This window comes from Orussus abietinus, unplaced genomic scaffold, assembly GCF_000612105.2.
Source record: "Orussus abietinus isolate OABI.00-Male unplaced genomic scaffold, Oabi_2.0 scaffold389, whole genome shotgun sequence".
NCBI classification, from domain to species: Eukaryota; Metazoa; Arthropoda; class Insecta; order Hymenoptera; family Orussidae; genus Orussus; species Orussus abietinus.
In genome coordinates, this window is record NW_019394864.1 from 1 (window position 1) to 12726 (window position 12726).

General features: G+C 37.9%; 1 protein-coding gene across 1 annotated transcript; it reads right to left on the minus strand.

The window, feature by feature from the left end:
- Nucleotides 1-85: 85 nt before the first annotated feature.
- LOC111674126 (protein MMS22-like) lies at nt 86-5955 on the minus strand. The gene is made up of 8 exons (XM_023433356.1): nt 5889-5955; nt 5536-5741; nt 5306-5461; nt 5074-5227; nt 4757-4948; nt 4569-4682; nt 2353-2535; nt 86-341 (listed from the first exon to the last, which is right to left on the minus strand). The coding sequence occupies exons 2-8, from the start codon at nt 5739-5741 to the stop codon at nt 90-92; spliced, it is 1257 nt and encodes a 418-aa protein (XP_023289124.1). The 5' UTR covers nt 5889-5955; the 3' UTR covers nt 86-89.
- Between the last annotated feature and the right edge of the window lie 6771 nt (nt 5956-12726).

Genomic DNA, 12726 nt, shown 5'->3' on the forward strand with positions numbered 1-12726 from the left:
AGGTAGTCTGTCTATCCTGGAATTACCCGAATGCTTAATAGTGGAGTACCATAGCAATGTCTCCTTCATTTTTACAAACTCTATGCTCTTTACCTTTCGATGCTGAGGGACCACAGGCCGGAGCTGTGGACAAAGAAGGAGTCGTCGAGCCGCCGATGAAAGCAGTCCCAGAGAGAGGAGACGACCTGCATCCGGGGTGGCCACCACTGGCCGACGAGGGCGTACACCAGAGTGATGATCGCGCAGAGCTCGTTCTCCGCGTTGCGTCTTTGGCCGACCTTGCCTCCTCTCTCGACGTAGGCCTTTAAGATCTTCTCCAGTTGCTCGTAGTTCGGGTCGATCTACGAGTAGTTTCCGATTTGTATTGAGCATAGGGTTCGAAAATTCCCAATAAGAAAATTGGAGAAAATACTTATGAAACGTACCGGAAGTTACGAGAATATTGAATATTTATGAGAACATGAAGGGGATGTGAAAGAGTCAGCCGATATATGAGCCGCTCAGTGCACACACTGATTAAGGTGAAGTGAAACATCCTTCAAATCAGTCGATTCGAATACAACACTTTTTTTTAAGGGTGTAAGACCAAACTGTCCGAAACTTTGACACATCACTCCTGATCATCTAAGAATTGTCCTGACACATTCACAATTTGGATTTTTCAAAAAAATCTTTTAACTCAGTCCAGACCAGNAAATGGCATACTCCACCTGTCGTTTTCGTACAATAATTATAAAGAAATCGAAGTAAAACTCCAGAAATCCTCTGAATTCATGCTTTCTGGGACTCTAATTGACTGCAGAGGGACCCCCTGCGCCATCTGTGATTTCCAGGTCAATTAAATTTTCACTCCGAGACCTCGTATTCCCATTGTTTTAGCATAGAAGCGCATACAACACTTTTTTTGCCTTGATCCCGTTCAAGTGCGAGTTTATCGTTTACCAGAGTGTTCCAAATTGTCGTGAAATTGTCCTGACCCTTTCGATTTTCATATCAGAGCCTTCGATAATTGTATATTGATCGAAATATGAGAGCTCGACGCCATTTTGGTTCTGGTCTTGGCTAAGTTGAAAAACTTTTTCCAAAAATCCAAATTTTTAATGTGTCAGGACAATTTTTAAATGATCAGGAGTGATGTGTCAAAGTTTCGGACAGTTTGGTCTAATAACCTTAAAAAAAAAGTGTTGTATTCGAATCGACTGATTTGAAGGGGGTTTCACTTCACCTTAACCCTTTGCACTCGAAGCCTTTTTCGCCCGAACGAGCCAGCATCTCGAGACGATTTTCCGCATACTTGGTGAACTTCATCCAACTAACTTAAAATGATTTCACGTACAAATTAACGTATAAAACTATTATATTTGAATATTTTATGTATCCGTACATGTGAAAGAAAAAATTTTGTTAAATTTTAAGGACTGTATTGTTGCTTTGTATGGTATTTTATAAAGCAGTCGCCAAGATACATCCTCGACTTGTCGGGGCCATTATTGCAGTAATATGGTTTTTGATTTCTTTCGCCGGGCTTATTTCGTTGAGAGCAAGCCTTGCGATCTTTCTTAACGTGAAATGAAACACGTCGAGGAACTTGATCGACGTCGATAAAGAAGATTTTTCTTAATGCCTACGTTGCCCACGTTTGTTTTTATATTGACGACTGTGTAGAATTATATTGGATATTGTACCAAATAGCATACTCCACTTGTCGTTTTCGTACAATAAATATCAAGAAATCGAAGTAAAACTCCAGAAATCCTCTGAATTCAAGCTTTCTGGGACCCTAATTGACTGCAGAGAGACCCCCTGCGCCATCTGTGATTTCCAGGTCAATTAAATCTTCACTACGAGACCTCGTATTACCATCCTTTTAGCATAGAAGCGCATACAACACTTTTTTTGCCTTTATCCCGTTCAAGTGCGAGTTTATCGTTTACCAGAGTGTCCCAAATTGTAGTAAAATTGTCCTGACCCTTTCGATTTTCATATCAGAGCCTTCGATAATTGTATATTGATCGAAATATGAGAGCTCGACGCCATTTTGGTTCTGGTCTGAGCTAAGTTAAAAAACTTGTTTTAAAAATCGAAATTTTAAAAGTGTCAGGATAATTCCTCGGTGCATGAAAGTCATGTGTCAAAGTTAGAGACGGTTCAATCTAACATCCTTAAAATAAAGTCTCATTAGAATCAACTGATTTGAGGGGGGTTTCACTTTATCTTAACTTGTACTACTCAATTTTCTATACGCATAAAATGGTTTGTTGGTCAACCAAGAGAGCATCAAGCGCCAACATATGATTTCAGCTGTGCTGGAAATCTTTGAATTCTGTTCTCACGTTGGAAATTAGACATTACCCTAGGTGACGATCGGCTTGCGTATATTCCGTCTTTCCGGTAGCCATGTAGAAGAGCCAAGTGGTAGATGATCCACACGCAGAACAGTTCCGGATAATTGCACTCTAGGTGATCGCCCTCAATTGCTTCCTTATTCTGAATTAATGCGTTGTCGAGGATGAAATTGACTTTCCGCCAGAAGACCTACACAGATGTTAAAAATGACATGAAAGGTGCTGAGAGATTTAATCGACGTCGATAAAACAAAATTCATCTATACCTTTTTTGGTGCTAATACCATTCTATGCACATACTAGTACATAATACTAAATACAAGTGCTGTGCTAATACAAGTAAACATAAGCTGGTGCGTCATGTTACCGACATTTGTATTTACATTTAAGTCTATTACCCTCTACATTGAGAATTATACGAAATGAAGCGTTCCATATGAGCCGCTCAGTGCACACATTGATTAACTCCATAAAACAAAAAGTTGAGATATTACAAATATAAAAAGTTATGAGTATACCAAGTGCTATGACACCTAAATTTAAGGTTTTTCAAAAAGTGGAGTTAGTAGATGTGTGCACTGAGCGGCTCATATGTATCTGAGAAGTCAAATAGTTGGTGAAAGTATTCTACGAATTGGGTGTACCGATTCGTTTCAAATTTTACCACGTGAATATGGAGGCCCTAAAGTAGGTCCTGAAACTCATGAAATTTCATTTATAATCAAAAATTTATTTACTTATCGTGGACTAGAACCAACATGGCGTGGTCCGTTGTTACGTCTGGGGAACGGAGTGGATTAACCCATTTGCATCATGACTCTACTTAAGGTGAAATGAAACACGTTGAGGAACTTGATCAATGTCGATAAAGAAGATTTTTCTAAATGCCTCCGTTGTCGACGNTTCCGTTATGCTTTTGTAAATTTCGTGCCCATTTATCAGGATTACGACTTCTTTTCCTCCCAATCGATGTGTTTGTTGGGGAATTTGTACCGTTGCAATCGGATGAATCCGAGAAACACAATAAACGTCTTCTTGCACCAAACTTTCTGCTGATAAATCGTATTGAAGAATCATCGCTGCTTTTCACATCCCCATTGTTATTAGTTTCACTCATCTTGATTATAACGGTATAATATTTAGTTCTTTAAAAACAATCAGGGAGTAATGTTGAAAAGACAAAAAAATATGTAGTCCGTGTAATATTTGTGAAGTATACGGTAACATTCAGCAGGAGAGATCACTGTTATACTAACTACCGTCTGCATTGCGCTTCTTTCTATCCGTTTGCTGATGCGATTTTATTACTCATATTGTTGAAAGGGGGAAAGCATCTTCGGCTGTTTAAAAAAAAAAGCGTCGATGTACGGCTGCAACAGATAATCCAATAATACTATACTGCCAGGTATTCGTCTACGATTTACATTAGAGTATGGAGTTAATCAAAATGGCTTCTGAAATAAATTACTTATTATTCAATGCCCCAAAAAATTGTGCCGTTTAATGGTGTTAATCTCTATTAATCAGGAAAGATATTATAAATATAAAAAGTTATGGCTATACCAAGTGCTTTGACACCTAAATTTAAGATTTTTCAAAATGTGGAGTTAGTTGATGTGTGCACTGAGCGGCTCGTATATCATTTCAGTGAAGCAATGATATATAGATCGATGTGAAACTAAAAATCCCATGGAATCATGATTTTTTGTACTTTAATGGGCCCACGGCGACATCTGTGGCCTTTAGCTGCAACTAAATTTTTCGTCTAAAACCATGCGCTACTCAAGGGACAAGTCAGCATTCTCTTGCAATCGTTCGTGAAAGTATTTTCCATATTTTCCTATCCGACTCTACCATATTCCATTTCTGTAGAATTCTAAATTGTTCCAGCTAGGTCCTGAAACTCTTTATTTCCGATTTTAAGCCTTCAAAAAGTATAAAATATCAAAAACGTGCATGGACGACGTCATGTTGGTTTCAGTCCATGATAAATAATTCTTTAACAAAAAAAATGAAATTTCACGAGTTTTAAGACCTATCTTAGGGTCTCCATGCTGACGTGGTAAAATTTGAAATGAATCAGTACATCCATTTTGGAGAATTTTTTCACGAACAATTGAACTTCTCAATATATATAGGGTGGCTCTATCATATCAGCTTAAGATATTAAACCGGTTTCAAACTCAGATGCTGAATCGTACATGTCCTGTAAGATTCTCTTACCTTCCGTGTCGAGCCTTGGACACTTTCTTCGGCTAGAATCTGCAGCATTAGCCAAAGTTCTCTGACACAGGTGCAGCTGTAAGGAGTTCGCTCTTGCAAATCTTCAAATCTGACCTAAAATGTTTGAAGTTATATGACCGAAAGCTTTGATAAATTAATGCTGATCGATGATCCCCTAAACACCTTACCCTTTCAAAGAGTTTCATCGATATGTAAATTAAATCTTCAATGGTCGATCTTAACTCGTCACTGTCATCGCTGACATCTTCGAATTGATTGCTCGATAATTGCCAGCATAGACTCTGAGCTTGACTCAATGTGACGTAAAGCCATCGAAGTTCCAGATGCATATGATACATATGAAATTCTGGTTGAGTACACTGAAAAAGATAAACGTTACTGAATATTCATGTTGGATTTCATACCGTGACTTGCAATTAATGGTGAATAATAATATAATGAATCTCGTTTCTTATTCTTGTGAAGATTAAAACGATTTCTGCACCTTATTACCGAGGGTAGAACCAGTAGATTGGCACGTCCAAATAGGTATTTCACGAAATCGACCAAGGTAGCTTTTAATCGCACAAGACAATTCGTCGAGATGTTTGCCAACCAAATCATCCGCTGTGCTCCTAGTCTCGCTATCCCACTTGACACTTAGACGAGAAATGGTAACAAAAATATTTTAAAAAATGGAAAGAAGTCCATAGACAATAAGAGGGTCAAATTCTTACCTCTTTATCCAAGTACGGATACACATGATCAATTTGCAAATGGAAGTTCTCATGTTATAAAAGTCCACCTGTTTAGTTCGGGAACTTATCGCAGTATTAGTATTATTATAAATGCCAGCACTTGTTTCATATCTCATTAAAATCCTTAGTTTCATCCTGAAAAATTATTTCTAAATAATATTAAAAGACACGAACCCATACTTTTGTTACAAAGTCCATGTTTTTCTTACTCGGTACAAGAAACAAAATGCTCGAGGTTCATCATCATATAAGGCATCGAGCAAACCTGATTAAAAAGCTCAAATTTGGTATCAATGGTCCGAAGATTATGAAATATGTTCTCCATTTCACCACTGAGGAATAAACTGTCTTTATTTAAATTCCAGTTGTTTGAAAGAACCTTACCACTGCAACTAAATGTACAACCGGAATTCATCTGTAAAACGAAAAATGTAAATAATAAACAGAGGCAAAACACCTGTTGCATGTTGAACTATATAACAAAAATTCTCATCTTATTTTAACGGTACAATTCATTAAGAATGATTATTTTAAGACGGTCCTTGAGATAAAAGCGGCGTACGTTGTCATAATGCGGCTCATTTATGATGGATTTGAGTTTTAATACATTAATAAATGCGATACCAAACATCGAGAGCGGCAAAACGTATAAAAATAAAAAAAGAAAGAAAGTAATATCTATATACAGAAAAAGATGCGCAGAAAATTGAAACAGCATGTTTTCTTTCATTTTACCTTGATCTGAATAAATAGAACCAAAATTAACGAATTTTATTTACAAAAACAGCTAATACACAACTTTTGAATAACAGCCGGCGTTTAATATCAATGAACTAAGAGATGCCAATAGAAGACCAGTCGAATACGGAGGTTCGATGTTTAAAATTTAGTACGCAACATCATAGATAGGGGCGCTGGAATACGAGAAAGTCCTAGGGTTGGTACACTGGACTCCATCGATGGCTTGCACCTGGTCCGCACTGCCCTCTCCGGCCGCGCAGCGTACTAGCGGCGGGAGCAGCGCGGAATTCGAATCGCTCGAGGGGCAGAATGCATTTCCTAAAGAAAATAAATATTTATAAACAAAAACAATTAATGAAAATTATTTTAGTATTACTGTGGAGCGACCCTGACCCACCTAACGTAGTTTTTGTTAAATAATAATTTACAGAATTTTATAAAGAATATAATAGAACATGTTCTATTAAATGTTAACAAGTTTCTTAGTGATTCAATTGTTCCATTCACTGAACCGAAGTTAGAATATTATCTTAGCTTAAAAGAAATAGTTTCTAAATATATATACAGTGAAATACCGTCGGAAAATTTACGACGCATCAACTATCGGACACAGAAACGAAATCGTGATTTCATGCCTCTTATATATTTACGTTCCACACCATTCTTCGTATTCCTCGAATAAATGGACACCTGTAAATCATTAAATCAGCATGTAAATGAGCACCCGTAAACATAAGAAAGACTTTTCATATCCGAGTTTATTATAAACGCAAATCGGAGTAACTCTTACGAATTGATTTCATTCGAAATAGGTATCCAAAACGAAAAACCCCATTTCCATTTCGTATTTGAAATAAGAACAATAAACTGTTATGGATTTCAAATTTTAAATAGACTTTGAATCGATTTGCGTTTGAAATTAAATACTCCCAGAGAAATGAGAATATTAGAAAAGAGTCGATCAGAATGATACTTGTTCTATCAACTGAATCAACTCTCGAAAAAGTTAAACATCACGTGTAACTCGAAATAGCCACATTGGCAAAAACAGATGAGATTAAATTGTTTACTTGCATTTTAAATACAAATACAAGTCATAAAATTACGTGTCCGAAAAAGGCATGGACAACGGAGGGTTAACATTACGAGTAGATGGCACGGTTAATTCGAGACGACATTTCTCGTGGAGGAATTGATCCTCCATTACCTCTGTTAATTACTTGATCGCAGTCGCTGCAAAATGACAATCCGCCTTGCAAGCCGCGGAAGGAAGGGGCGATAAGGCCCGAGGGTGAACGACTGCAAGCGAGAACGTCGTCGGGAGGCATAAGATCCGCGAGAGAGCAACGGAGAACGTCGCTCAGGATGGGACGAGACCGCACCCCGGGGTAGAGAGAGAAAGAGAGTCTTCCTCGCCGACGTGTAGACATCGATGCTAATCCGATTATCGGGAGCCGATACCGAGACCCTCACAACAGGGAGTGGAAGGCCCGAGACAGGAGTTTTAACAGCGGTAGAGAAAGCCCGGTGCCTATGCGACCCGTAGGAGTAAGAGAGAACGCCACGTCTAGAACCCTCGAGCCCCGAGCCGGCGGCCGAGCCGAGCCGGCCCTGACGAAGGGAAACTTATTTTTGGTCTTCTCCTTCCCTTTTCCCTCCACGTGTAACGTTTGTCAGAAAATTCATATAACGAAATATTGGCCATTTAAATTTACTTTGGGCTGCAACGGGACTGTTCGACCGTCGCGAAATATGCTACAAATTGTTCGCTTATAATATCATATAGCAAGAATGTCAATTCCTTCGGGAATATAAAATTTTACTTCTAATCGTGATTCCTCTATTTACTGTGCTTATTTTAGTTTACGTTATTTGCAAAATTTCTCTTTATATCATTTTGCTTTAATGTCAATGCCGTCAATTTGTTTTATTTTAAGCCACGGAACTTTGAAATTTCATCATGTTTCAGTTTCCACATGGTTTATAAATTTGCATGTCTTAATAAAGCAGGGACGACGAAAGGTTAAAGTTACGAATGCGAGAGTCGGCATAGTTTATTCGAGACGACAGTTTTCGCTAAGGAATCGATCCTCCATTCCCTCTGTCAATTACTTGATCGCGGTCGTCGCAAAATGACAATCCACCTTGCGAGCCATGGAAGGAAGGTGCGATAAGGCCTGCGGGTGAACGAGTCCTAGCGAAAACACCGTCGGGAGACATAAGACCTGCGAGAGAGCAAGGGAGAACGCCGTTCCAGAAGGAACGAGGCCGTAGCCCGGGGTAGAAAGAGAGTCTTCTTCGCCGGCGCGAAAACATTGACAGTAATCCGCTTATCGGGGAACCGACATCGAGACCCTCGCAGTAGGGGGTGGAAGGCCCGAGACCAGAGTTCTGAGCCACGCCAACGCGAAAGCGTCATCTGGACAGGACTCGAAGCCCGGACGCATAAGTCTGTCTCTACTCTATGAAACGGATAGCGCATCAAATAGGCTATCTCACTCGGCCACACGGCCTCCGGGGCGGATATAGAGAGACAAAAGTATACAGTCCCCTTACCGCGCCGACCCATCGTCCTCGTGCTACCGCCGAAGCTGAGTGTCGACGGACTCGAACGCTTTCCGAATGACTTACCCCCCTCCTCCCCTTTACCCTCCATGTGTTACGTTTGTCAGACAATTCATATAACGAAATATTGGCCATTTAAATTTACTTTGGGCTGTAGCGAGACTGTTCGACCGCCGCGAAATACGCTACAACTTGTTTGCATGTAATATCATATTGCAAAAATGTCAATTCGTTCCGCAATATAAAATTTGCCCTCCAATTATGGTTCAATCTTATACTGTCGTAAGTTTAATGTGTTCATGAAATCAAATTTGAAAATTAACGAAAAATCCTGTGGTTTTCTCGTTACTTCATAAATTTATTTTTTATATTAAGGTTCTCCAGCGTTATTCGTTCAATTTGTGCATACTTCAATCTTTTGACTACATTTTACAGTAATGTATTTGAGGTCAAGTTGAGAAAAATTAAACCATCAATTTTCTAGCAATTCATTTCCTTTTCAGCATATTAGTCGGGGCGAATCGGGAAAAGATGGTTAGAAATTACGTTGAGAAGATTGTCCATCGAGTGTATAAAATTGACACCCAAGGAACCTTTCAGACTGCACTCGAGCGAGAAAAACGGGACCAAATAACTTTGACAGATACTAAAGAAATGTATAAAGTTTTATATTGGCTGCTTATTTTTAAGGAGAATAAAATGTATTTTAAGACATTCACAAAGAGTAGCATTTATGTTTTCTTTCATGAATTTCTAGATCAATAGGCGAGACTCAATAAGCGAGTTGGTTCAACTTACATTTAGTGCAAAATCACATTTTGTAGTTGAATCAACTCCAAACTTAACTGAAATAGAATTGATAGCTCCAAATTTAAATTGAGTCAACTGGTTTATTGAGTTCGCCACATTTAACACAGAAAATTAAACGAATCTACTCTTCTTTTTCTTCAGCTTACTAAAAAATACGAGAAAACATATGTTTGATGAGGGTTGCACATGGTGTTCCTAATAGCAGATTGTATTCTACGTTCTTCCTCAGTCTCCATAATCATGTGCTGACGATTCAATTAGGTGCATCCAGGTTAGAAAAAAGTTTTATAAATACTTTTACGTTTTGATATACATAGAATGACCCTTCAATAATACCCTAATAAAGGGAAATATTAAAAGTGATATTCGGCGACTGGTACACTTACGTTAAAATTTGTCTCTCTTTCAATGGAATCAACTTTTCATTTATACAGAGAAAAAGTATCGATAACAAGTGAAACAAGCTCGGTAATGTTCAGCTAAAAAAAAGTTGAGTTTTGATAAAGAATTGTCTTAACTTCATACGATCGACCCTTCAACTGATTTTATCGCGAGCAGTAACATATTATATCTATTTGATAAGGTTAGATTTTCGAGTAAGAAAGCTTTGACTAAAGCAAAGTGGTAATCCTTTTAAGCGTAAGTATTTGAATAAAAATGGCAATTATTTTTTTCTAGATAATTAATTTGACACCCTACGCTGTCTGCAGTCGAATGACACATTGTTTTGACGCATGCGCAATAATTAAAATAAAAGCTATATAATTTTGGATAAAATTGCGTCATATTTTTTATTAAATGTATGAAAAATTAATATTATTTTAAAGTAACTGAAATTATAACATTAATATAACATGTTACCTTACTGAGTGGGAAATATTATCTAACATCTAATTTCCATGTTACTTTTATGCTACATACCATGTTAGTTTCGAAAACCTAACATTTACCCAACAGTTATATAACAGTGTTCACTGGGTAGTTACTATATAGATCAGTGAAGAAGTCTGAACGGTCGGCCGAGCTATGCGATCGTCATTACATAAAATTCCAAACCCAAGCTGGACTTTCGGTCGCTCGACCGCCGTTCAAGAAAATATGATTGAATCGTGTGGACCCGAGCCCAGACCTGTCCGAAAGGAGACTAGGCATCACGCGCATGGCTGTCCCGCGAGTCGCATCGATAAAGACCTTACAGGTAAAACTACTAAGGCCCTTACTCATATCTCACTTTTAGCAGCACTTTTCAACATCTTTTAGTTGAAGGTGATCGGATCGCTGCTAAACGATGCCATACACATAATTTCTTTTATGACCGCTTTTACTTAAAAGGCCGTTTTTACGAAATTTAATATGACCAGATCAGAAAAATGTGACGACTGCGTTCCGCGCATGCGCTCCGTGTGCCCAGCGCGTGCGTTTTTAATATGCTAAAAGTTTAGACGCTGCTGAACTTTGCCGCAAAAATGGAAGCGAGTTTGACAGAATAAAGCCATATTCAAAGTCCAACTTCTGGATTAGCCAAGAACGACATAAATTCGACTTCTTTTTTGTAATTTGAAATACGAGGGACTTTTGTCCCTGGTATTTATTTTATGCCCTGTATTCACTTCGCGAGCTTTTGCTCCGTGAAAAATGTCGTTAATGCATTCCATTTTTCATGTGCGATTTTGACAACAAAAAGCTGTAACAATTTGATGTATGATTTTGACAGCTAAAAGCGGTTTAAAAACTCCCTTGCCCACTTTTAGTGAATCGTCGCTCACTTTTATTCATAAAGCGCTTAGAAAGAAGCTTAAAAAGGGGTATTAGGAGGTATTGCTGCTAAAGTACGTCTTTTGTGGCTTCTTTTAAGAATTTTTTCTAAATGTGGTTTAAAAGCGAGACATGAATAGCGTCGCTTTTAACAGTGCTTTAAAACATGCCCCAGTGCACAGAACAATTTCTAAATATTTTTTGTAATTTTTGCTAAATAACTCAAGCGACAGACTTTTTAAGATGTCTTGTAGATTTCATTTTTTCGTTCAGTTACCTTAAAATAATATTAATTTTTCAAACATTTAATTAAAAAAAAACAATGCAATGTTTTATTTTGTATTCTTTCATGGCACTTGGCAATAGATATGTATTATACAATAAATCAGACTGTAAATGAAATTGTATGAATGATAATCTATCTGATTTTAAATAAAAACAATGATTTCATTCCACTAGCAAACAATTACTGATAATGTGTATGGCGCATGGGAATTAAAATCACATTTTTTTCATATAAGTAGTAAGCAAAATATGACATATCTTAATCTTAGGACATTTGACGATGAATTATGACAATGACGATGACGATGGCGATGATGTAATAAAATAGATGACAGTTAGCACCAATGTAGTTCTGTTTTGTTACAAATATGTGCTGCGTATACACAGTAATATCGGAAGAGTAACGTAATGTAAGATAAGAGTAACAAAGTTACGCTACATTTATATAGATATGATAGTAACAAATATTATGTAACCTGTTACCTCCATGTTACATAACTGTTAAGTTACTGCATAGTAACAAATGTCATATAACTAGTTAGCTCTATGTTACGTAACTGTTAGGTTATTACATTGTAACAAACGTTATATTATTTGTTAGTTTTAAGTTACGTAACTGTTAGGTTTGGTGTTCAGTGGGTAGAGAACCCTCCACGTTACAGATCCATTGAAAGCTTACGTCTTGAAGACCAACTCTGAAAAGGTGAAACAACAAAAGGAATTCCTCGAGAGAGCGGGCAAGTATCGGAGGCAACGCTCACTCGCGAGGACGGGCCACGGCCCTATGACTGCACGAGATCAAGAACCGACGAAACGTTGCAGCAGTGATAGGTCACAGCACGGCCCGCTCGAGACTTGGCTGGGGCAGCAAATTCTTCGCCCTGCTTTTCAGGTATCTCTCCTAGTTCAAAGGGTTCATGCGATAAGATAACAATCCCTGTATACTAACATGTAATGGTACGGTTTAGGCTGTGCATTATGTACCATGTATCCACATAGGTTCGAGCCACGCGTCAAAATTTTCTGGGAACGTTAAGGTGTAGTGAAACCCTCCTCAAATCAGTCGATTTGAATACAACACTTTTTTTTAAGGGATTAGACCAATCTGTCCGAAACTTTGACACATGACTCTTGATCATCTAAGAATTGTCCTGAAAAGTTCAAAATTTGGATTTTTCAAAGAAATTTTTTAACTTAGTTCAGAACAGAACCAAAATGGAAAATAATAACGAACGATCGCGTAA

Bases quoted from the DNA above. Each gene is read 5' to 3' on its own strand.
- LOC111674126 (XM_023433356.1), bottom strand. From the start codon at position 5,741: ATGAATTCCGGTTGTACATTTAGTTGCAGTGGTAAGGTTCTTTCAAAC. The intron at 4,949-5,073 runs GTGCAGAAATCG...TATCTTTTTCAG, and splicing joins GTTCTACCCTCGGTAATAAG to TGTACTCAACCAGAATTTCA. The intron at 342-2,352 runs GTAATGTCTAAT...AACTACTCGTAG, and splicing joins CAAGCCGATCGTCACCTAGG to ATCGACCCGAACTACGAGCA.